The sequence below is a fragment of the Nyctereutes procyonoides genome, unplaced genomic scaffold, assembly GCF_905146905.1.
Source record: "Nyctereutes procyonoides isolate TBG_1078 unplaced genomic scaffold, NYPRO_anot_genome, whole genome shotgun sequence".
Lineage (NCBI taxonomy): Eukaryota > Metazoa > Chordata > Mammalia > Carnivora > Canidae > Nyctereutes > Nyctereutes procyonoides.
This window is the reverse complement of record NW_026575036.1, coordinates 16,572,970-16,600,073: the sequence shown is the minus strand read 5'-3', so window position 1 is coordinate 16,600,073 and position 27,104 is coordinate 16,572,970. Positions and strand designations below refer to the sequence as shown.

Below are 27,104 nucleotides of genomic sequence, written 5' to 3'. Positions count from 1 at the left end.
CCCAGGCACCAGTATTAATAAGATTTCTTAGTGTGTAATTATGGCCCAGATCCCCAAATTTATTTTTATTAGATATACTGTCATATAGTATAACATACAACATTCTTTATTTTTCTGGAGTACATGAATGCATCTGCAATTAAGAGCACATGAGTGTTTATTCATGAATTCTTAGCTAAATATAATTGATTTATTTGAACAGTAAAATTATGTAAAAAGATTTTAGTGTGTTTGAAATGTACAACTTAGAACCTATATAATTATAAATATAACTTCTTTTGTATGTCCATAAATATGCCTGTAATGAAAACAGATAGGAAATTGTTGGCTAAATTATTTTTATTACTTAGTAATTGGAAAAGTAATACATTAAAACCTTTTTTGCTTTATTTTCCTACCATATTTGGGTATATAATATAAGTTAAGTAATCAATCATCTATATATATATCATTATCAACATTGTTATGATGCCAAAGAAAATTAGACCTCCTAATAGGAAGTGTTATTATTAAAGGTGAGTAAATTATTTTGCTGGTTTCTAATTTGTACAATATCGATTTTCTCTGTTGGTGGAATATCCAACATTGGTGAAGTTTAGAAAGAGAATCCCTGACTGAAGAGGTGCTTCTTGTTATTATATAATAAAGTAGTTTTCTTTTTTTCCTTATAATATTAAATATCCTAAATGACCACTGAAGCTGTAAGAGCTGACATTAACATAGCTTAGGTAGACTCTCAGAAAATAAAGCTGTGTGTATATATAAATATATACACACACATATACATATATATGATTATAAAATCATGAAATTGGACTCTGATGCTTCAGAGCTAGAACAGTAGAATGATGGAGGTGGGAGGACCAATATTAACTTTTTTTTCCTTCCAGGTGGATTCTGAACTGTGTTAGGATCTACTGTTTAACATTCTATTGAGACAACGTTACAGTCAATTTAAAAAAACTTACTTGTAAATGTCAATTTGTTCATACTGCAGAATTATTTTAATCATACAACGAGGACTACTGTTTACAGTCTTTATTATTCCTTTTTAGTTCTATTTCAGTAGTCATAGATTTATAGGAATAATGGACAAAATGATATCAAGAAATATATTATCTCTAATAGGTTAGTATAAGTTGTTACTGTGTCCAAGAGGTGGTTTTAGCATTATGCTTTTATCCAACAAATATTTATTGAACACTTAGGTGAAAGCCACTGTGCCAGACATTAAAATGTACTCGTGCCATTAATTAAACATTGTGCATAGTTCAAGTTATTGTAAATGTAGAATATAGACAATCACATAGACGATTAAGAATATGTGTGAAGATTTTTTTATAAGTTTGGGTACTTTTATACTATATTTAATACCGTATTTGATACCATATTTGACTGAATCTAAGATGCTTTTGATTATAAGAAGCACCATTATTTTATATGATACCAAAAAGGAAAAAGAATGTAGTTAATTAAATTGTGTCTTGATGTCCTTTTTTCACATAAAATTTTTTTCACACTAATGAAGACTTCTTTTAAAACTGACACAAATTTTAAAAATCTTTTGTAAAAACATAAAAAAGAAATATAAAAGACAAATTGCCTAAAATTATTTTAAATTAAAGTTGAGTGTGATTCTCCTAAATGACTTTTTGATTCAGAATTAGTGATACCGTTGTTTTCCACTTATTTTTGGGCTCTGTGACATCAAGAATGCTGTCAAAGGTATTAAAGGTGCATTTTTCTCCTTAAGATAATTAATAAAAGATATAAAGGCCATTGGTGGTGTGCTCTAAGCTACCTGTACAGTTATGTGCAATGTTAGCAGTGTTAGCAAACTCACTAGACTCACTGCTTTCTCCACCTCTCCTCATTAAAAGTTTGGCTTGTAAGGTTTAGGGCTAGGCTTCACTATTTTCTCTGATGTTTTCCTTCAAGCCACTTAGACTTGGCTTTCTCGGACTTTTGATGCTGATGCTTTTGCTTTAGCACATGCTCAGAATAAGTTATGCACACTTATTTCCTGGCTTTTAGTGATGGTTACAAGCCATTGATACTAAAATATATTCTGATTTCAGAAAATCAAAATGTTTCAAATATGCATTTTATAATCATGTATAGTATTAACCTAACATTGTTTATCAGTTGGTGAAATTCAAGAAAAAGGCAAAAGTCAGTGCAATTAAAATGGAAAATATAAGAGGCATTTTTGCAAGGATGGTATGTTGATTACGTATTGGATTTATAGATGAAAAAAAGACTGCTGGTTTCCTGGTATTCATTTCCCCTTTTTATTTACCAGCATCAGAATCCTTTATTTTTAGTTAAGGATATGGGAGCATTAAAATGAGTTTTAAAAACTTTTTTTTAGTTTAAAAATGACAACTTTTCTGAACTTTCTTTTTGGTTTGGTGCAGCCATGTGACTAAATCTGCCCCTCAGAATGTTAGTGGCAGTGATGTTTACTACTTCAAGGCTGTGCCCTTAAAATCAAAGGACATACGCTCACCTTCCCTTTCCCTTGTTAATCTATCACCAATCAGCCTGTAACCAGGGCATGGTAACTTGCCATCTTGGACTTTAAGGAGAAAAAAAACCTGAATAGAAAAACAAAAATAGAGAAGAAATCAGGATTTTAGACCCCTTGGAGCTGATGTATATTGCCTTGGCCTGTTTATACTGGGCCAGTTAATTACACAAGAGAGAAATAAGCTTCTCCCTTGTGTAAGTCATTGTTATTTTGTCCCCCTGTTAGGGAAATCACAATTATGCCCTATTATATTAAGAATTGACCCTTGAACAACATGGGATTCAACTGTGCAGATTCACTTATATGTGGGTTTTTATAGTACAGTAAGTACTCTAAATGTATTTTCTCTTTATGACTTAATAACATTGTATTTTCTTTAGATTACTGTATTATAAAAATACAGTGTGTAATACATATAACATACAAAATACGTTAATCCAGCGTTTATGCTATCGGCAAGGCTTCTGGTCAATGGTAGGCTATTAATGGTTAAGTTTTTGGGGTGCCTGGGTGGCTCAGGCAGCTAGGCCTCTGACTCTTGATCTCAGCTCAGATCTTGATCTCAGGATCCGGAGTTTAGGCTGTGCATCAGAGCCTACTTAAAAAAAATAGAGATGCCTGGATGGCTCATTTGGCTAAGTGTCTGACTTTGGCTCAGAGCATGATCTCAGGGTCCTGGAATAGAGCCCTGCACGGGGAGTCTGCTTGTCTCTCTCCCTCTGCCCCTCCACCCATTTGTGCACACATACTCTCTCATATAAATAAATAAAATATTTTTAAACTAAAACTAAATTAAATAAAAGTAGTTAAATTCTTGGGGAGTCAAAAGTTATATGGAGATTTTCAACTGGGACATGGTGCCCCTAATCCCCTCATTGTTTAAGGGTCAACTGTAATACCATGTAATAGGATAAATAGTTTAACTTCAAGGATAATTCCAAATTTTCATCTTAGATGCAGTTTTCCTCAACTTTCTTTGAATAAGAATTGCTAATTTGAGTTTTATTCCCCCTCTTTCTCTATAGAATGATACAATAAATTTGTTCTGGCAATAATGGGAAGCAACCAAAGAAAAGGCTTGGAATATCAACTAAATTATAATTTTTGATTAATTACAAGAAATCACCTTTGTACATTTTGAAAACTAAAGAACTAGAATTTTAAAATTAAATAAAATGATACAGAAACACAGATAAGAATATCAATTAAGGCAATGGTGATGGAAATTGAGAGCATGCCTATTGGTCTGTGCTTTTCTGTGTGATCATTTGCATTTGAATAGGCAGTTGACAATTAGAGCTAACATTTTTACAAGTGTCAGTGAATGCAAGTGTTATGGTCTGCTTTTACAGACTTTAGCAAAGTTTTTCTTTACTGAAAGCTTATAAAGAATTAGCATTTTTTTTTTTTTTTTTTTTACTTACCGTGTTTTCTAAGAGGGTTGTCTTTTCTGTTTTTCAGAACTGGGTCACCTTATTTTGAGATATTAAGACACAATAAAAGTAAGATCTTTATAGCAAAAGTGAGTCAGAGATGTCAGACAGATAATTAGATGGACACTGGTAAAGCAATGGTTATGCTTATATATGTAATCAAACCAGAGTTTGAGCAATTTTAAACCTGATTATCTTGACACCTAATCTAATACTTTTAAATTTCATTAATTCTTAGTCTTACCAAGACATAATAAGACAAATGCATAATGGATTCTTTTTTACTAACTATCCAGAGACATTGAAAATTTTAGACAAGAAGTCACTTGACTTTCTGCCCAAAGACCTATAAACTTACTTGATTCCAGAACCATCGTCTTTTACTTGTAAAGGAAAAAATGAGGTAGTCCTTTGTTTCAGAGCCCATCTATCCATTGTCACCCCTTTTGGACTTCCCATTATTTGTTCTGCTTAACTTTCTATGTACTCTGTCTATGGATTTCTTCCCTTAATTTTTAAAACATGCTTCAGTATTGCACGTCCTAATGAAACACCTCCCTCAACTCCATGTGCTACTGTAGAGTTTTCACTTTCTCTCTCCTTTCTACATCCAATTTCCTGAAGCAATAATCTATTCCCATAGAATCTATTTCCTCACTCCTATTCACTTATTTAACCAGATATAGCCTCTGCTTCACTCATCTCATTGAATTCACCAAAGACTTACTTCTTAATATTAGTAGTTACTTTTTCTAAATGAACTTACTTTATCTTCGCTTTTTTTACATGGTTGTTCACTTCTTAAAATATTTTTCTTCAAACTCTATAAAAACCCATTGACCTGATTTTTTCCATACTTCCCTGCTATTTCTTAGTTTTCTATGCATGCAGGCTCTTTGATCCTTTGATCCTTTAAGTTCCTTTTCTTTAAATACTGATGTACTATGTACTCAGGTTTCTATCCAGCCTTTAAGTTCTCTTTCGTGGATCCAGATTCCACTATTTAAGGAAGTTCTTTAATTTTATCTTTAGTTGCAGTCATGTATGACCAATAGCTTCCTCAAAATTTCTACTTGCATGACTACGAGTACTTCAAACTCAATAATGAACAAAGCTGAAATCACAGTCTTCTTGACTTCATCATCCTGTTTGTCTCCCACTAACTCACGTTCTTGTCCTTCAAGAGAAGCTCCTTAACTAGAACTTTAACTTCCCAATTATCTCCAAATCTACTCTTTCCCCCATTTCAGTAAACCTCATTCAGAACCACCATAATCCTATGGATGACTATCATAATCTGTTAACTAGTTTTTCCTCTTCTAGTGTGACTTTCATTCTTTTCCATAGCTGGAGAGAAATGTGCCTCTTGACTTAAGGTCAAGACTGAGGCTTATTTTTCTTTGAACTAAGCCCAGACTCACACTGTTTTTCATGCCATAGTTAACTGTTGAATCATGATCATAAAAAAAAATAATTTAAAATACTTTGATGGCTTTATAAATTCTCCCAGTTCCTTCCTTAATCTTTTGATAGTCAGATTTTTTTTTTTATTTTGCCAAATAAATTTTGTTGAAAAAAATTATAAAGACCTAAGTATTTAACAGTTGGTTTTGCTTTTTAATACTTGTAATGATTACTTATAATTACAATAGCAGGCAATGTAAAAATATATAAAATACACTAAGCTAATTTTTATAACTTTAGTTTTATTTTTTCAGCATAAAATTCTAATTATCCAACTTATTTCACTTTTTGCTGTTGAGAACAAATAACTTCCCTTTGTTCTATGTTTTTTGATGAAAGGAGCTACAAGATAAGAATATTCATGGAATCTTGGCCCACCCCTGTTTCTGAGAAATGAGTTACCTATTTCCCCCTTCTTTGAGGTGTAAGCTTCAAAGCCTCAGGAAACAAATATTCTCTACTCCTTCATGTAGTAAATTTTAGAGTCCAGTCTTCATGGGGAATACATGTGGTGATCCAGCCAGGCTTGTGACTGTACGGACAAGCCTAATTAAATTTAAGGTGGCATATTAGCAAGTCCACTTTCTGATAGACCTAAGCTGATAGCTGCTGGTATTTCAACTGCTACATGTTTGAATGCTGTGTCTGTCTCTCAGTTGTTCTGAGCACATACGGGTAGAAAAATGGGATGTTATTTGTTAGCTTCCTGAAACATTAATATTTACTTAGAAATAATAGTGTTCGCTTTAAACAAATTGATCCCTTTTAAGTACCAGATCTCAGATGAGTCTCAGTAATTTGTGAATCACCATTCAATCCATACTGAATCTATAACCATACTTCTTTTTCCCTCAGTACTTTTTTTAAAAAATATTTTATTTATTTATTCATGAGAGATACAGAAAGAAAGAGGCAGAGACATAGACAGAGGGAGAAGCAGACTCCATGCAGGGAACCTGATGCAGGAATCGATCCTGTTACTCTGAAACACACCCTGAGCCAAAGGCAGATGCGCTCAACTGCTGAGCCACATAGGCATCACTCCCTATTTTTGTTTAAGGAAAAAATAGTTGATAGTAACCCATCACTTAACTTACTATGCAAATTACCATGTTAAATATTTTATATATATTTACTTAAACCTCACAACATCCTATGAAATAGATATAAATAGCCCTATTTTTCTGAAACTCTTAAAACTTAACCAACTTGCCCAAAGTCACAGTGGTAGAATTGACATTTGAACCCAGACCTGTTAAACAGTGCTACAGTATAAGCTATATTATACTGTTTTCCTGGTATGAGGATTTCTGCATATTCCTTCCAAATTACTCAATTTTTTTTCATCCATCCACCTTGAAATCCACAGATACTTAAGTTCCATGTGTCAGATAACTCCCAAAATATGTATATAGTAGCTCCATAAACATTTTTTGACTATGTAATAAATACTAGACACTAAAATAGATGAATAAATTTGGTTGCTTCTCTGAAGGATCAAGGAATGAGAGTATTTGTAGGATGGGAACATTTGGAAAAACAAAATAAATACAGATCCACAATCTCTTATCCATGATTATAAAACCTCAAAACCCTGAAAAGTGAAAATTATTTTGTCAATTGTAGCATTTTGGCACCAACACCTTACCTGAATTGGCATTAAGCTACTTAACAGTCTTCAGTGATCCCACTCAGGGTGACAAATTCATACAGTTCATTGTAGATCTATTGATGTGGTTGGGTACTGGAAACATCCAGATAATGTGTACCATGTTGCCTTTCTAATAACCAAAAGAAAATAATAATAATAATTTTTGAAACACATCATGTCCCAGTGTTTGAGGTAAAGGATTAAGCCAATCAATTATGTTACAGTAGTGGATGTGCTTTCAAAGCCCTTAAGAATAGAAGAGACAGAGAGTGTCAAGAGAGAGGTACCTACCCTATTGGATCTCATTGTTGAATACAAATCTGCCAGGCAGCCGAGTAGGAGAAGAAAATGCATTGGAGCTACATGAAACAGCCTGAACAAAATCATAAAACAGTAATATGTGGTCAGGGGAAGGAATATAGGTGGGAAAGTGGCAGAAGAATAAAATTGAGCAATACCAAGTGGTCAAATCACAAAGATGCTGTGGAATGCCTTACAAAATTTGGATTTCTCCCAGATGATTAAGAGGTGACCTAGAAGGATGTTAGGCTTAGAGAGGTAAGGTGACCATACATCTCAGTTGCCAGGACATGACTTGGTTTCTTCCTGCTACCCTGGCATTATTGATAGCACAACTTTTCATATTCACAAGTAACTTAATTTGGGTAAAATATGTTATGGTCCCCTAAATGATAGAACCAGACACTGACTTTAGAAAAAAACTTGTCAGCAGTAAGGAAAATGGAATTAGGGTAAGAGATTTCCACAGACTTTTTCCTAAGATAAGAAAAATTTTGTGAATGCCAAAGCCCATCACAGGAACAGTGGCATAAAAGAATGTCATCAAATTTTTATAGGTAGAGCATAAGTTCTCTAATGCCTACAACTAAGAGTGGAGGCATTTTCAGTTATGGACTGAAAACTTTCATCCTTTCCCCTACCCCACATCGTACTGCAGTTTCCTTGTATCTTGGCTTTTCGCTCCAACTGGGTAGAAGTTAGTAGATTGTAGAAGTTGATTAAGTTAAAATATCCAGAAAAATATATTGGAAATGGAGCCAAAAGTACATAAAGATTATGAATCCATAATTGTATTTATTCCTCCTTGTAAAGCCATAGTTAATAATCAGGAAACACATTAATTTTATATGTTTTTCTTTTTTCCTCAAGTTATGGAACTAATGAAAAATTAAAAAGTAAAAATAAACTACAAAATATAAATATCACACATTCCTCATCAATGGAATATAAATGGGAAATATATTGAATGGTTGCTTTAATAAGCAACTGGAAAATGAGGGAAAACATTAATATCTATGTATAACAGCATATCAAATTAACTTTTAGTCTTATAATTAAGTAGCATTAAAAACTTGGAATTATTTCAGTGTCTGAATAGGTTCCCATTAGTTACAAATTATGAGTTTAAACAGAACTGTTTTATCCTACTAATCAGGAAATATAAATTAAAGCAAGGTATCATTTCCTGATCGTATCAGTGAAAATTAAACTACATCATCATTTCTCTGAGACTGTAGGAACTGGTAAACTGGTAAAAGTGATAGTCACTCTGGGATTCTTTTGGAAATATCTAGTAACATAACTATAGGTATATCCTAAGACTTTGCAATTCTATTTTTAGATATTTACCTTAGAGAAACACTCAGAAATATCAGAGATATGCACAAGAAGAAGGAAGAAGAAGGGTGCAAGGATTTTCACTGTAGCTATGTTGTAATAGCAAAACACTGGGCGTAATCTAAATATCCATCATGAGGAAGTATTATGAAATGCTATGTGAGATGAAGTTAGACCTCAAGGATGATCGATTAAAAAAAGCAAATTGAAGAAATATGCAGTAAACTATTTATGTTTTTTAAAAAGTGTATTAAATAATTTTATGTTTTTATGTTTTTTAAATAAATATCTTTATTAGTGCTTAAACTGGGCAGATACACACTAAACTGGGATCAGTGGTTGCTTCTAGAGAGGAGTGGGAAATTCTTGATTTATGGTAGTGGTTAAAGGAAATTAGATTTATTCTTTATTAGTTTGCTAGGCCTTTCATAACAAGGTACCATGGAGTGGTGGCTTAAACAACAGGAACTTATTTCTTCACAGTTGTGAAAACCAGAAGTCTGAGATCAAGGTGTCAGGTGAGTTGATTTCTTTCTGAGGCCTCTCCCCTTTGGCTTGTTGGTGGCCACATTCTCCCTATGTCTTCACAGGGTCTTTGTTCTGTATCTTTGTCCTAATCTCCTCTTCTTATAAGGACACCAGTCACTGGAACAGTGCCTAGTCATGTTACCTCATTTGCTTTAATAACTGATTCAAAGGCCTTGTCTCTAAATACAGTCACATTCTGGGATACTAAGGGCATTAGGACTTCAACATAAATTGGAAGAAGAGACAGACACAATTCAGTCTATAACATGTTATTTTAAACATTTTTATTTTAAACAAATATATTTTACACTGAGTCTAAACAAAGTTGTAAAAGAAAATTACAAGGTTATTTACATCTAGAAACTTTCCCTTTATAGGAAATCTGTTTGGTTTTGAAGAGTGCCATTATACCAGATTGCTAACATTGGTTGTTTTTGAAGGCTGAAAATTTAAGTGGGTAGCAGGAGATCATTAGCTTTTTAAAAAACAGACTTTACTATTTAGAGCAGTTTTAGATTTAAATAAAAATAGGGTAAAATAGTACAGAGTTCCCATATACCCCACACCCAGTTTTTCCTATTATTAACATTTTACATTAATATGAGACATTTCTTATAATTAATGAACCAGAATTGATACATTGTTAAAGTCTATATTTTATTTATGCCTCCTTAGTTTTCACCTAATATCCTTTTTCTATTCCAGGAGTCCATCTAGGATATCACATTGTATTTAGTTGTCATGCCTCTGTAATCTCTTGGCTCTGATAGTTCCTCAAACTTTTTATTTGACAACCTTGGAAATTTTGAACAGTACTGGTCAGATATTTTATAGAATGCCCTCCTACTGGAATTTGTCTTGTATATTTCTAATGACTAGACTAAGGTTATGGGTTTGAGGAAGAAGACCACAGAGGAAGAGTACTGTTTTCATCAGGTATCAGGGCTGCATACTATCAAAATGATTCATTACTGTAGGTGTTCACCTTGATCACCTAGTGAGGTCTCTCCACTCTAAAGTTACCTTTTTTTTTTTCTCTCTCTTCTCAAGGAAGTGCAACCCACACTTAAGGACTGGGGAGCTGTGCTCCACCTCTTTGAGAGCAGAGTATCTACATAAATTGTTTGGAATTTTGCATAGATTTGTTTCTTCTCTCTCATTCACTTATTTACTTAATCTTACTAACTTTTTCTAACTATATTTATTTAAAGCACTTTGCATAATGAGCATATATTAATTTTGTGATTATTTTAAAGGATATTTTAGAGTTACTTAGGTGACACATCATGAATTTTGGGCTTTATAAAATAGAAAGATGCAAAGGTTATCAGAAGGGACCTAGAGGATTTAAAAATCTAGCTACTAGTATACCCATTCTCTGTTAGTAACAAGTTGTCCTCATTTGGGCTACAGAAAGTGGTTTATACAAATATTGAACAGTATTGCCTGCTTCAAGAGTGAAAAGATGAAGCAAACAGAAGCCTTTCCTTGTGTGCATTTTCCGAGTTTCTTAAGCTTCATATCTGCAAGGCAGGGTGCAGGCTGCCACCCTTCATTTTGCAAACTCTTGGACCCCTTGTAGTGCAATGTGCTTTTTCTGTGTACAATTAGAAATTTTCATATATCTCCGTTGAGAATTTCCAGAGGTAATTATTAATCTTTCCTCCCTACAAAGACATCTTAAAAGTAAATTTTGAGACTCTAAATCAGAAAGCTAATGTAAATTATCTCACCATTGCTGCTCTCTTATCTCTACACTATCAATGAATTAAAATTTCTTTGCATTGTCATTTTTTTCCAGATATTTCGGTCAGCTTGTTGGCAGTGGTTGTCAGCTTCTGTGGCCTCGCCTTGTTGGTTGTCTCACTTTTTGTCTTCTGGAAGTTGTGCTGGCCTTGCTGGAAAAGCAAACCAGTGACTTCCAACATCAGTACCCTTCCTCAGAGCATTTCAAGTGCTCCTACTGAAGTTTTAGAGACTGAAGAGAAAAAAGAAGTTAAAGAAAATGAAAAGCCAGCTCTAAAAGCTATTGAACCTGCTATAAAAATCAGCCACACTTCCCCTGATATCCCAGCAGAAGTCCAAACTGCTTTAAAAGAGCATTTAATTAAACATGCACGTGTGCAAAGACAAACTACTGAGCCTACATCTTCATCCCGGTAAGGAAAGATCAGATACATAAAGTTGGGCGTGTGTGTGTGTGTGTGTGTGTGTGTGTGTGTGTGTGTGATAGAGAGAGAGAGAGAGAGAGAAAGAGAGAGGGATTGATTTTGTAAGAGAAAAGAACGAGGTGGTAAAGTAGAAAAGAAAAGACAAACAGGAGAAATGAGAAAAACGTAGAAAACAGGCAAATGAATAAAGTATATAAGGGCAGAGTAAGTAAGGATGAGAAAAACTGAGAACAAAGGAGCTAAACAGGGAGCAGTACCATGAAAGGAGTTTAGTAGAATTTGAGGTCTCAATAAAATCATATAACAAGACTATTATTTATTAACTCTTTCCCTTGAAATATCATTGTTTGATAGTTGCTACTTGCAGTCTTTCAATTTAGTTTAATTCAACCAATAAATATGGGGAAAACAGCCATTTGCAATGTCTGTCATGAAATCATCTAGAACTTCACAATCAAAATTGAGTAACAGAGACTAATGTTTAGGCTACAATTGTTTCGCAACTACACGGTCAACATAGAACCACTGGAAAATGTTGTTTGAACTCCCATAGACCGAACTCTTACATTGGGCAGAGTATGATAAGCTCTCCAAGAGTTTTGGTGAATATCATGAGCATACTAAAGAATGTACATAAAAGGAGGTAAAAGTGAGACCTCTTTGTGGAGATGCATTTTAACTCCGCTTGGAAAAATCAGCAAAAGACTGCTTAGATGAAAATAATTTGCTATAGTATATTTCCAATTGTGTTAAACTGTAAAAGAAAAATGGTTTTTTTTCTACTTAAGATGGTCATCAGTCCTTAAAATGAATGACTACATGATGGTAGCAGTTTTTCTCTGGTTCCTAAAAATAGCAACTGGTTTTACCCTAGGGCAGAGTAAAATCAGTGGTTTGGGAGGATAAATTGGTTTCCTGCTAACTAATTGACTTTCTAATCTTACTTTTCTACCTCTCTAAATCTAAGGAGCTTCTACAGTTTCTGACATGACATACCTTTGTAGGTTTAGAGATAAAATTGAAAAACTGGGCATGGATCACGTTTGCTACTAGGATTGAAAGAATATTCAGTATATCTTTTGTGAAATAGAAAAGGATTGTGTCAATAAATAAAGCTATTTCTTTCTGAAATATATTCCAGAGAGATAAATAAAAATAATTGTTACTGGGATCCCTGGGTGGCGCAGCGGTTTGGCGCCTGCCTTTGGCCCAGGGCGCGATCCTGGAGACCCGGGATCGAATCCCACGTCGGGCTCCCGGAGCATGGAGCCTGCTTCTCCCTCTGCCTGTGTCTCTGCCTCTCTCTCTCTCTGTGACTATCATAAATAAATAAATTAAAAAAAAATTGTTACTTTGGGAATAAGGAACTCAGGAATAAGGAAGAGAGATAGAGGTGTTTTTTCTACATTATACTTTTCTGTGCTATTTAACTTATAACCAATATATGCCTCACATTTAGTTTTTCTGAGCTGTGTCATTTAGCATCATTTTTAGTTTTTATAATTTAATGCCACATAATTATATGTTCATTTAAATTTATTATGGATATTTAACTATGAAATAATTATCCCATGTACCACTTTTTAAAATATAAGAAAAACTGTTTAAAATGATCTCATGTGGCTATTTGATTATCACTGCTATCATCACTGGCAACTGTAGTTAAATATGATATTTAATAAAGACTTAAAGACACTTAGAAATTTTAGGGTAAAAATGTTCAATTAATTTGCAAAACATTTCTTAAATATTAGCAGCAGCTATGCACCTCAGTCAGCCTGCACTCAGAATTATTCAACTCTTTTAATTAATAAGTGTACCCTACATAAGGACATAAGTTTCTCTCTCAAACTTAAAACATGAAGATTGAATTATACATATCTCATATTTTCTAAAAGAAAAAAGTAGAATACAAATTCAAAGTTTTGTTAGAACTTTGATATAATTTCATCTGCCTCTTTGAATTTCCTTTTTTATATGAGTGGCTAGGGAAGGAAAAAAGAAAGAATGATATTTGAGCACTTGCAATTTAGCCACTATGCCAGGCACCCTTCCTGCTAATCCTCTGCCAACCTGCATGAAGTAAGTATTATTAATTATTCCCATTACTTGTGAGTTAACTCAAGCCCAGAGAGATTTAAGAATTTGCCTGAAGTCATGCAGCTGGCAAAAGTTAGAATTCAAATTTATACAGATTAATGGCTTCACATTTTAAGCATGAAAGCCAAGAGGATATAGTTTTCTGCAATCAAAGATGTTGGTTACAAAGTTTGCTGAGGACAGATAGTTTGGAGATTGAAAAATGAGAGCATCTTCCTGCTCATTCTACTCAGAAATCTAAAATTATAAGTGGTTATTGTGAATGACTAGAGTCATGATTTTAATCTCTTTGGCCTTAAGATGAATTCCTTGCAGAAAACTTGATTATACTTAGTTCTCAAAACCCCTCATCTACATTAATTATTTCATCATATTAGAAATTACCTTCATATGGAAAGAGGAAGAAATTGCTAAATTCATTATGCAGTCCACTTGGACACAGAGACCAAGGGTACATTATCATAAATCAGACTCAAATCCTAACTTGTCATTGAAATGTAGTAAAATCAAACCACACACACACACACACACACACACACACACAATGAATTTAACCTTAAGGCTTCATTTCATCACCTTATTAGGCTATGCTCACTCCAGTCTACTGTTGGGACTCCCTTTGACTTGACTCAGATAGTAGACAATAAACATCTTCCCCTTTCAAGCTTTATTTGTCTCTATAACTTCATAACATTTTGATTGGTCCCGAAGTTAACAGCTCTGCTGGAAACTGGCACATTTTCCACGTTCTTGCCTTCCTTTTCAAGCGCCTGGACATTTGACCCCATCAACCTGCCAGCAGCCAAATGGCCAGGCAGCAGCTGTGTTATTTCTTCATTACTAACAATCTTCTAGTTTATCTTAATTGATTGTTCATTCATTCAGTAGTTTTATTCAGTAGATATTTACTAATGGGTATCATCAAGTATTATGCACACTCCATCTATTCTGCAAATCCAAGGGAGTTGGAAAAACATTTACAACATTATGCAAAGATAAAACATGTAAGACTGACTTCAATAAAAGGAATTACAAGTGCAAACTGTGATGGAGAATGTGGAATTCTGAGAACAGAAAAATTATTTCCAGCATGGAGAAAGGCCATTATATAGAGGCTAAAAGAAACTAGGAATTCACATGAATGGCAACTGGAAGAAGGTGTGCATCCCAGATGAAAACATTTTATGTAAAAAGACATAGAATAAGAAATGTTTCCATGCTAATAGCAGGTAAGTTAACTTGATCAGTAAACAGAGTTCAGTAGAGGAGTAAAGGAAGAAGAGGAAGTCAGCAGGAATCAAAGTAAAGGAGGTCTTGAAATCATGGCCAGGATGTTCAAGGTCTGTCCTCCTAAAAATATTTGCCATGGAAGAGTCCCTTGGATAAAAGAGCTGTGTTTTAGGAAAATTAATTTTGCAACAGTTTATAGGATAGACTAAAGAAAAAGATATCTATTTGGAAACTAATATAATAATGAAGGCATGATAAAAATTGGGAAATAGCAAATAACAACCAAAGACAAAAGCCTGAGGGAACTTGTAAAGGAAGAATCTAAGATCCCTTTAAAAAGCATTGTGACACTTCAGTCATTACAGGTGTAGTCTAAATCTTTTAGAAGTGCCTTTCAAACAATTACAATCTGATGCCACCAAGCTACCACTCAAGCATTTTTTATTCCATATTCTCCAAATATATAGCTCTGTGCTGCTTTTTTAGGCAGAAAATCCGCCAAATTCACATCAGTACCGCTCTTGACACCTAGACAAAGTACTGTAGGAACTCAGCCTATGTTTGTTGGTTTAAGAAATTCAATAAACAAATTTGATGACCTCATCATTTCTATCCAAATGGATATTTTATGATTGCCCATGAGAGGAGTGCTTGGTCTTTTTTACTATCCTCCTGTAGACCTCACCTCTCTGCCTCTGCGCTTTTTCTTATATTGCTCTCCACATCTGGAATGGCAACCTCTTTTTCTTCTATAAGATGTTTAATGAAAAATGTATCTAGAGTCTACTATTTCTGTCCAATTATAAGCTATTATTCTTTTTTAAAGCCATAGTTACAATCTAGCAATTATTTATTGTCTTAATATTGAGCTCTAGCTATTTGCCAAACTCATTGCTAAGTTCTCAGAGAACAAGATTGTGTAGCCAACTTTTATGCATTCCTAATTTCTATCACTGTGTAGGTACATAATAAGCATCAGGTGGTGCTTTTGACTGATTGGTCATCTCTCCACTTCACTTTGCTCTTACCTGCAGCATCAGATAGTGAGACAAACTGCCCATATTAGAAAGAGGTTAATGATGCTATACTCCCAGGATGAGTATTAGGACCAATTTTCTTGCATCCATGAATGGTGCAGAGAAGAGGTGAATAATAAGTGGCAAAACAGTTTGTTGAGGATGAGAAATTATATAGGTTAGCTGCTGTGATAGAGGACTCTAAGTACCTACCAAAAAATAATTAGGAAACCTAATGGCAGTGCCAATTGAACAGAAGCGGGAAAATGTTCATGGTAAGAAATCACTGACTTATAGGTGCTCATGGATTTGCAATTAGCTATGGTTGCCTAGAAAAGTAATTTTTAAAATCATCACATAATAAATATGAAAGAATTATGTAAAAAATACTGAAGTATATAGTTTTAAGGGATTTTTAATTTTTTTAATTTTTTGAGATTTTTAAAAATTAAATTCCTCTCCAAAGATAGCAAAAATTGCAATTATCCATTCTAGGGCATTGTAAGGAGTGGAAAGCAAGATGTTACACAAAGGAAGAGTTTAAAAGATATATACCTAGCTAGGATATCAAGAAGCCACACTTGCCTAAAGCTGTGAGAGGACCTAAGATCCATCTCTTTGAATTAAAATTTCATGAAACATGCTGTGCAGGTGCTTGAGATAGTTAAATAAGCCATTTCATGAAACATATGTATTCAATAAATATAGCAACTTCTTTTCTGAAATTGGATGGCTCTTTGAACCAAGGTCAGAGACAGAACCTTATAAAATAAATTCAGACTTGGAGAGTTTGTTTTCTGGTACTGATAAATATCATCTCCTCTTTACAAACACTAATTGTAAATTGATTAGGCCCTCTTTTATAATAGAAATCATTCTTGAGACGATTGATTTCATTACTCACAGGAGTATTAGGGTATATGATTTTTTTTTTAAAGGTTTTTTATTTATTTATTTACGATAGTCACAGAGAGAGAGAGAGAGAGGCAGAGACACAGGCAGAGGGAGAAGCAGGCTCCATGCACCGGGAGCCCGACGTGGGATTCGATCCCGGGTCTCCAGGATCGCGCCCTGGGCCAAAGGCAGGCACCAAACCGCTGCGCCACCCAGGGATCCCTTAGGGTATATGATTTTTTTTAAGTTTTTTTTTTTTTTTAGAGTGAGCATGAGTGGGAGGGACAGAGGGAGAGGGAGAGAGAGAGAGAATCCTAAGTGGGCTCCATGCTCAGTGCGGAACCCTGACATGGGGCTGGATCTCAAGACCTTAAGATCAGGACTTGAGCCAAAACCTAGAGCTGGATGGTTAATGGACTGCACCACTCAGGTGCCCCTAGGGTAAATTATTTTAATACAAACTCCAACAAACTTCCTGAATCCCCGTAAATGTTATTATGAAATTCATGAAAAGATGAATAATACTTAGTCTCTGCCATTATAAAGACCACAGTCTAGCAAAAGGGTTGAGGAATGGAAGACTGATATGCAAACAAGTGATTTCAATACACTGTTTGCAGACATCAGGAATAGCATAGTAGACTGAGAAATAGAGACTAGTAAACTAGGAGAAAATCCAGGAGGGTATAACTTGGGAGCCAAGTGAAATTGTATGTAAATAAACAGCAGAGATTAACTGTTAAGTGACTCTAGTAAGGTTGGCTGGGATATACTTGTATCAAGTATACCCTTACTCTAGTAAGGGTGGGAATTTCCCTGTGAGTTTAGCAATGTGGAGAAGACACTTCATATTTTCAAGAGTGTTTGTGATGGAGTTGAGCACGCATAAAGTAATTAGAGTATGTTTAAATAGAATAGAAGGAAATACATTGGACAGTGAACAGATTGTCCTCAACTCTTTCAAGGAGTGTTGTTATATCAGAGAAACAGAGTAGTACAGAGAGATGAAGTTCCCTTTAAGATAGGAGAAACAACAGTGTGCTTTTATGCTGATAGTAGTGATCCAACAGAGGGAGGATTAATAATGCAAGAATCAGAGGGAATATTCTGGAAAGTGACATGAAAGAAAATGGGATTTACTATGTAAGTGGAGGGACTGTATTTAAGGCAAAATATATGGGTTACAGATGTTGCTAAGAGGGTTAATGAGATGGTGCCTGTGGAAGGTCTGCTCTTTGCTTCAATTTTTCCAAGTGAAACGGAAAGTTAGGTCATTAATTGAGACTTAGAATGAGGAAGAAGGTGATGGAGGTTTGTAGGAAGGTAGAAGGTGTGATATAGTCTTCTTGCAAATCTAGGAGATTGAGAGGGAGAAGAAATTGCTGTGCTACATTAGGGTTTACATGAGGAATGTGGTCATGAATTTAAAGTGGAGCAGTGAAAATTATTTTGTGTTTTTCTCTAGTTGCAATCCCTTGCATGTGTACAGGTGTAGAGATGATGGAAGCTTGAATTCATCCAGAGCTGCAGTTTTGTCCTGCAACTAAGAAGGCCGAGAAAACAGGCATTGGAGATGTGCCTGAGAGTGACTCTACTAATTAGCCATGGAATTAAAACTGGATAATGAGAGGGAAATGATATCAGGGAAGTAGGGACTATGAAATGGTGGTACAGTCATAGATTAGAGTCCTGGTAAGTTGGAAAGGTTGTCAGAGTTGGGGTATCAAAGGGTCTGAGCTAGAAAGATATGAGATTTTGATCAGTGAGAGGTATGCGTGACATTGGGGTTGTGGCAAGTTTGCAGCTAATGATGACAAAAATCTATGTACATGGTAGTGATTTCAGTAAGTAAAGAGCATCATTGCAGGAGGGGAATTCAAAGAACCTAGGGGCCACAAGTTGGGGAGAAACATATACACTGCTAGAAATTAGACCAAAACATTGTCAAAAAGTATTAGTGAACCAGGAAATGAAAAGGGAGTGATTTAGTAATCAATAGGTGATTAACAATAGGTAATAATGGGGATGTGACTTGCTGACTTCAGCTTTAGGGCTGGGAGAGGTGGATAAAGGGAGAATGGAGCCAAAGTGACAATGGGGAGCGAGAGGATTGTATGACTGCCCCACCACCAGGCTAGTGAAACAAGAACTGTGGGGAACATATCAGCCACCACATGAGAGGGGCGCAGCAGAACCCATGTCCTTAAACAAGAGCCATGTTTCTACGGAGGAATAAGGTGAAAAGAACATTCAAAGAAGAGATTAAGTATATAGAAAATTTTACTGATGTCCAGTTTTTATTTTAAAAAACTCATTGTGACATATTATGCAATTTAGTCTGCCTTCATATATGGAGTGCTTTGCCTGATTTGGTTTGGTTTTGGTTTTGTGTGGGTTTTTGTTTGCTGAGATTTTTGTGTATTGAATGAATCACTCCTCTCTTTGTTTCTAATTGAATAGAAGAAAACAGGAAACAAATAAAGATGAAAACTTAGTTTACCACAAACTTGATTTAGACTTACTAGTTAAGCCTTCTTAACTATGAGATGGGGCTATAACTTTTAATATATGCTGATAATTTTGGATACAAAGTTCAGTACTAACAAAATCAGGGAGAGATGAAGTCCTTATAAATATATTGAATAAATCAATAAAATGCTGCTAAATATATTTTTGCTTTTCCTCTCTGAATTCTCAAGCAATACCTAAGGTAAACTTAACAGATGGTAAAGACACTGTGGTTAAGAGTAGGAGAATAAGAAAAAGACAACTGCTAGATGCTAAGAAGTGAGTTGATTAGAGGGTAGAGTTATCCAGGGCTGTGGCGCAGGACATGCTCATACAGGAATGACTTTGTGCCACCTGTGCATCCCCAAACAGCAACCCTAGGCTTGCAGTTGTCAGAACCAGAGCGTTCATTATGGCATTTGCACTTTAACTCCTTTGTGTCTTGAATTCTAATGATTCTAACTATTATCAGTATGAGAAGTTCTAATTTTCATAGTCGTCTCATCTAATATCTCATTTGATCTTCCTTCACACTGTGAAAGTATTCATATTATAGATAAGGGGAGTAAAGCTCAAACAGATTAAGTGACTTGTCCAAAGTTGCTTTCACTTCATAGGGAAGCTGGGCTCAAACTGTCTGATTCCAAGCCAACATGTTTCCCGCCTCATCTCAATGTTCTGATCTTTAAGCATCTTCTTCTGGGTAGTAGGGAAATCTTGGTTTGGTTTCCAGTGGGATTCCAGGACTGTACCCACACAACAACTAGAGGAGCTCTGTCTTTACATACTCAACTTCTGGCTTCTGATTTTGTTTGAAGGAAAGGACCTATTGGTAATATTTAAAAATCACCATGTTAATGCATGTTATTCTTATGGCATCGAGGAATTTTGACTCTATCTAGCTATGGTTAGATGTTCCAGGTAAGGTAGGGAAAGTTTTTCCTTCTCTATCTGGAAAAGTACTTTGGTGGTGCCCTCCCAGGTTTGAAGGGTAAGAATGAGATCAATAATAGACAAGTGGCCTATACTTTGATTGGTTGGATATCTGTGTGAGACTAGCCACTTACCATGTCATTCCAAAAGAGAAAAAGAAAGGGGGCGGGGCAGGGGGAAGCAAGAAGAAAAAGATCCGTTTTGTCACAGTAATAGTTTAGCATTGTAATAATTAAAGCTTCTCTTAACTGACTAGCTTAACTATGACTTAGAACATACACTATTTACCCTATAATTAGGGCACTGGCTTACTAGAACAAAAACATTACTACTCTTTGATTCCTGCTGGAGGGGCTTTACAGCTGTACAATTATATTCAGACATAAGAAAGAAATTACTGATTTTTAGAGAGACAATAGAAGATTAAAATTTTTTTATATTGAAAAGTATAAGTGTGAATGGAATCTATAAAAAATAAGGAATTTACTTTGGAGGGATTTTATTTATAAATTTTTTCTTGAAAAATCATTACATAAGTAAAGGTGACTTAGGCAGAAATATTACATTATTTAACAAAATATCCTAAATCTCTTAGGTACACTGAATATAGAACTAAATTATACTATACCCCAGCATATGTTTTGAATTATAATTCAAAAAATAGACTTATATTCCTTTATAATTTTTAAAAATTTATATCATTTTTATTGTCATTAAAAGCTAATATTTGTTGAGTATGTAGTCTGTGCCCAGCAAAGGGCATGCATCATTTCACATAATTTGCATCACAACATATAGCATGGGTAATACTATTACCCTCATTTTCCAGATAGAAGCCCTAAGATGCCCTGCCCAGAATCAGGCAACCGGCAAGTGAAGGAATGAGATCTGTACTATGGTTGGTTTAAAGTTATATTCCTTTTAAAATTCTTCTTATTTTCCTACATATTCTCTAATGGTTGCCTATCTCTAATTTAAGCCCCTGATCCTGTATATCAAGGATAGATATACAGACTTAAAGAAAAAAATGATACTTCATTATCAGATTAGTGCTAAAAATAGCAAGAATTAGAATGGTATTAGCTGTACCATTTTTATGATATTTAAATAGTTGTTTAGTGTCCTAGCCTCAGCAATCAGACAACAAAAAGAAAAGGTATCCAAATTATCATGGAAGAAGTCAAACTTTCACTATTCACAGATAACATGATACTCTAGGTAGAAAACCCAAAGGCCTCCACCAAAAAATTGCTAGAACTAATACACAAATTCAGTAAAGTCACAGGATACAAAATCAATGTACAGAAATCTGTTGCATTTCTATACATGAATAATGAAGCAGCAGAAAGAGAAATCAAGGAATCAATCCCATTTACAATTGTACCAAAAACCATAAGGCCCTAGGAATAAACATAACCAAAGAGGTAAAGTAACTGTACTCTGAAAACTACAGAATACTTATGAAATAAATTGAAGACATAAAGAAATGGAAAAATATTCCATGCTAATATTTAACAAATATTGTTAAAATGTCTATATTACCCAAAGCAATTTACACATTTAATGCAATCCCTATCAAAAAAGCACCAGCATTTTCCACAGATCTAGAACAAACAAACCTAAAACTTATATGTAACCACAAAAGACCCTGAATAGCCAAAGCAATCTTGAAAAAGAAAAGCAAAGCTGGAGTCATCACAATTCCAGACTTCAAGCAATATTACAAAGCTATAGTGATATCTGGCACAAAAAGAGACACATATATCAAGGAAACAGAATAGAAACCCAGAGATGGACTCTCAACTCTATGGTTAACTAATCTTTGACAAGGCAGGAAAGTATATCCAATGGAAAAAAGACTGTTCTTCAACAACTGGTGTTGGGAAAACTGGCCCACATGCAGAAGAATGAAATTGACCACTTCCTTACACCATACACAAAAATATATTAAAAAATGGAAGAGATAGGAAACCATCAAAATCCCAGGGGAAAACAGGCAGTAACCTCTTTGATATTAACCATAGCAATTTCTTGCTAGATATATCTCTGGAGGCAAGTTAAACAAAGGCAAAAATGAACTATTGGGACTTCATCAAGATAAAAAGTTTCTGCACGGTGAAGGAAACAAACAAAACTAAAGGGCAACCTTCAGAGTGGGAGAAGATATTTGCAAATGACATATTTAATAAAGGGTTAGTATCCCAAATCTATAAATAATTTACCAAACTCAACACCCCCAAGAAACAAATAATCCAGTTAAGAAATGGGCAAAAGATATGAATAGTCATTTTTCCAAAGAAGACATACAGATGACTGACAGACACATGAAAAAATGCTCAATGTTACTCATCATCAGGGAAATACAAATCAAAACTATGATGAGATACCACCTTGCACCTGTCAGGATGGCTAAAATGAACAACTCTGGAAACAATAGATGTTGGTGAGGATGTGGAGAAAGGGGAACCCTCTTACACTGTTGGTAGGAAAGCCAATTGGTGCAGCCACTGTGGAAAACAGTATGTAGGTTCCTCAAAAAGTTAAAAATAGAGCTATCCTACCCAGCAATTACACTACTAAGTATTTATCCAAAGGATCAAAAATACTGATTCAGAGGGGTACATTAACCCTGATATTTATAGCAGCATTATCAACAATAGCCAAATTATGGAAAGAGCCCAAATGACTATCAGCTGATGAATGAATAAAGATATGGTATGTAAATATAATGGAATGTTACTCAGCCATGAAAAAGAATGAAATATTGCCTTTTGCCATGACATGGATAGAGCTAGAATCTCTTACACTAAGTGAAATAAGTCAGAGAAAGACAAATACCATATGATTTCACTTATATGTGGAATTTAAGAAACAAAACAGATGAACATAGGGGAAGGAAGCAAAAAAAAAAAAAAAGAGTGGCAAACCTTAAGAGACTCTTAACTATAGAGAACAAACGGAAGGTTACTGGAGGGGAGGTGGGTATTAAGGGCACTTGTGATGAGTAATGAATGTTATGCATAAGTGATGAATCATTAAATTCTGCTCCTGAGAACAATATTACACTGTATGTTAACTAACTAGAATATAAATAAAAAATCTGAAACAATAACAAAAAAATAAAGCATATGGAAAGTGCCACACACCAAAAAAGTTGTTTAGTATTTCAGTCCCATTAATAGAAAATAAGCTAATTCAATGTGAGAGAATTGGAAAACCTCAGACTATAATTCTGATTTTATATAATTTACAATTTACCTAATAAAATTATTTTATTAGTACACATATGATATCTTGAATAAAATTATTAAAAAATCACAGAATGATAGCAAATCAGAAATTAAGTGTTAAAAACACTTAGGGGACACCTGGGTGGCTCAGTGGTTGAGCATTGGCCTTTGGCTCAGATCATGATACTAGGATCCTGGCATTGAGTACTGCATCAGACTCCCTGCAGGAAGCCTGCTTCTCCCTCTGCCTATGTCTCTGCCTCTCTCTTTGTGTTTCTCATGAATAAATAAAATCTTTAAAGAAAAAAAATGAAATGAAAGAAAATATTTAGAAGTCTAGCACCTCACCTGAGGCAGAAAACTTTCCTTCAACATCTAACCTTTGTTTCTATACTTTGTGTTTGTGGAAGTTCATTACTTCCCCATTTTGGATAGCTCTAGATATTTTTTAATGTTCTCTTATATTAAGCTGAAGTCTATTTTAATTGTAACTTCCCCTGAGATTCTTATTAATTCTGTAATGATGGTCCTTCAGAAATTAGAAGCCAGACTTCCTGTCCTTTCTAGTTTCAACATCTTCAGCTCCTTGAACTCTTCTCAAATGGTACCATGGCTAAATATCTTACTTCTGGTTATCATTTTTTTTATCCTTCTTAAATCAGTCCTTATGTGTGCGTCAATGAATCAAGTATTAGTTAAGCAATGTCCTCAGTATTACTACTTAGTGCTTGCTGTAAGAAATGTAGACCTGATGTAATAACAGAAATGAGTACAGGTTTTGAAGTAAGTGCTAGATAGATATTAAGTATAAGGGAGCACTAAAAGAAGCAAAACCAGCCAAAGTCTAGTATAGAAAGCCAAGTATAAGGTGATGAGGATCTGGACTGAGTAGCAATAGAAATGAAAATTAATGGACAAGTATATGGGATGTTTCAAAGCAAACATCAACAGGTTTAGAAAATTGAGTAAACCTCATGAATAAAGGAAAGGTGATTCAAAGCATACTGTAGGAGTTCAAGCATAAGTGGCTGATAAAAATGTTAGAGCTATTTTCTGAGATTGTGGAAGGGAGTGCCAGTTTAGATGTAGAAGGCAAAAGTTAATGACTTTGCTTGAGTTTGGGGCAAAATTAGGACATTCATTTAGAAATCTCCCTTATAGATACAGAAATATGGAACTAGAAGTTTATATGTCGGAGATCCATGTAGGGAACCACTATATTATAGTAGTGGGAACCCCCCAGGATATACTATGGATATAGTAGTACTATATTATAATAGTGGGAAATATAGTATAGGGAACCACTATATTATAGTTACAGTCCAAGAAATGATTAGTCTGATGGAGAGACCAAGGAGATTAAAGAACAAAAGACATGGGACTAAGCATTGAGTAGACCTCTAAGTTGACACAGCTCCTGCCAGAAATCACAGAGGAAGTAGAAGAGAAGCAGATCTTAGTGCAGGTCACATTTACAAGGCACTGGTTAGTTGGTACAGCTAATGCCCTGGAAACGTTGACTAGATGAATAGTAACTGATAATAGGAAAGTCCGTTTGAATCCTAAAGCACTCTATTATTTTGGCCCCAAATTCTAAAATTCTACATTTTTTAATCCTCAGAATTTCTGAAGCCCATTCCATGTTGAAAAAAGAAAAATGTACTCATTTTGGCTGTCACCATATTTTTTCTACAAGTAAATATTCATTTCGTTATCTTAAGTATTAGAAATACTTAACATAGTATAAGAATAGGTAGACTTATGTTTTTTTATTGCAATGGTGTAGTCAGTAAAACATGAGATCCATGAGACACAAATATCCAGATAGAGAGAAACCAGCCATCTCAATGATTTGTCTACATAAGATTACAGATACATATAACAAGATGACTGATGATTCGTGGTATTTTGTGGAATACTAGATTTTGTTGGTAATCCTATTTTTTTTACAATTGTATAGTAATTATGTGCTTGTGACTTAGAGTACAAAATTCCAAAAGCTCATAAAAATGTACATTCATGAGTTTCAGGTATTTCTATCATTTTAGAATCCTATTCCTTTGAATATTGCATTTCTGGTTTTTTCAAAAGTAGTTGTGTGTGTGTGTGTGTGTGTGTGTGTATCTGTCTGTCTATTAATATAAATGCAGTGCTTTCATTATCTTGGGGGTGAGGGGACAGTTTATATGCCACTGAATAATGTCAACAAAATGATCTTCCTAAATTATTTTCTGCGTGTGTGTGTGTGTGTGTGTGTGTGTGTATGTACAGCCACAATTCCTTCAGGAGACACCTACCAAGGCAAATGCAGGTTTCCAGTGTTGATTTTAGCATGGGCACAGAACCTGTTTTGCAAAGAGGAGAAACAACAACAAGCATTGGAAGGATAAAACCAGAGCTCTACAAACAGAAATCAGTTGATTCTGAAGGCAACAGGCAAGAAGATATCAAAACCTGTGGGAAACTTAACTTCACCCTCCAATATGACTATGAAAATGAACTTCTAGTTGTTAAAATTATCAAAGCCTTAGACCTCCCTGCTAAAGACTTCACAGGCACATCTGACCCTTACGTGAAGATGTATCTTCTTCCAGATAGGAAAAAGAAATTTCAGACCCGTGTACACAGAAAGACTTTAAATCCTCTATTTGATGAAACTTTTCAATTTCCTGTAGCATATGATCAACTCAGCAACCGAAAACTACATTTCAGTGTTTATGATTTTGACAGATTTTCTAGACATGACATGATTGGGGAAGTGATTCTTGATAATTTGTTTGAAGTCTCTGATCTCTCCAGGGAAGCCACAGTGTGGAAAGATATTCATTGTGCTACCACAGTAAGTAATAATTTCACCAATATATTGGTTTTTATTTGACCTGCAGTGGTATATAAAACTAATTATCACTCAGCTTATTGGAGTAACTTTATGAAGTTATGGAATTTATGTGCTAACCTGCAAAGGTAGGATTTGATTACATGGATAATAATTCAGGCACCTAACACAATATTAGTGATTATGTCAATAAAATAGCTCTTTAAGTTAACCAAAAATAAGTTCTTTTCTCATAAAATGTTTATTTGTAACCTGTCTCCTCATGGTTAATATTGACTTGTATTATTTAAGAAGATTCTGTTCCTCAGATCAAACCTAAAATATACCTTGGCGCTATTTTGAAAAGCCCTTGGTTAAGTCTAAAACAGCTCTTTCCCATTCCTACAGAGGCTTTAATGGAACAGACATGATTACAGAATTTGAAATGTTAAATGATCAGAAGTGATCATTTATATTAGAATTTTTCTTTTACATTACAAAATGCTTTCTGTGAATATAAAATAATAACTTTAATAATGAAAATTTGGAAAACAGTAAAAAGCAGTACAAAATTAAAATACTTTGCAATGCTACCAATTACGTATAATATTATGGCATATAGCTTTCTAAATTTTTCCTATACATGTTTTAAAATTGTTGAGAGCAAACCAAGTTTAAAAATTTCCACACTAATATTCTTTCATGCTACATTTGTTTTAGTGCCTGATGTTTAAATATATGATCTATTTACCAAACCATTCTTTTATTGTTGTACATTTGAGTAAGGCATAAATTTTGTCATACTAAAAGTTGTTGTGTTCTTTGTTACATAATTCTGTTTTATTTGAGATTATGTGTCAAGGATAGTATTATGGAATTGGAACTTAAGAACTGGTCACTTAGGTTAGATTGCAGAATTATTTTGATTTGTTTTTTTGTTGTTGTTTTGTTTTTTTGTTTTAA

The 27,104-nt window shown here is 34.4% G+C and overlaps 1 protein-coding gene across 2 annotated transcripts in view; it reads left to right on the top strand.

Annotated features, from left to right (window-relative positions):
• SYT10 (synaptotagmin 10) overlaps positions 1-27,104 on the top strand; it is a 59,695-nt gene that overhangs the window by 6,086 nt on the left and 26,505 nt on the right. For both annotated transcript variants that reach the window (XM_055318757.1, XM_055318758.1), the window contains exons 2-3: positions 11,046-11,403; positions 25,598-26,165. In XM_055318757.1, the coding sequence (XP_055174732.1) occupies positions 11,046-11,403; positions 25,598-26,165 (926 nt within the window). The remainder of the gene's footprint in view (positions 1-11,045; positions 11,404-25,597; positions 26,166-27,104) is intronic.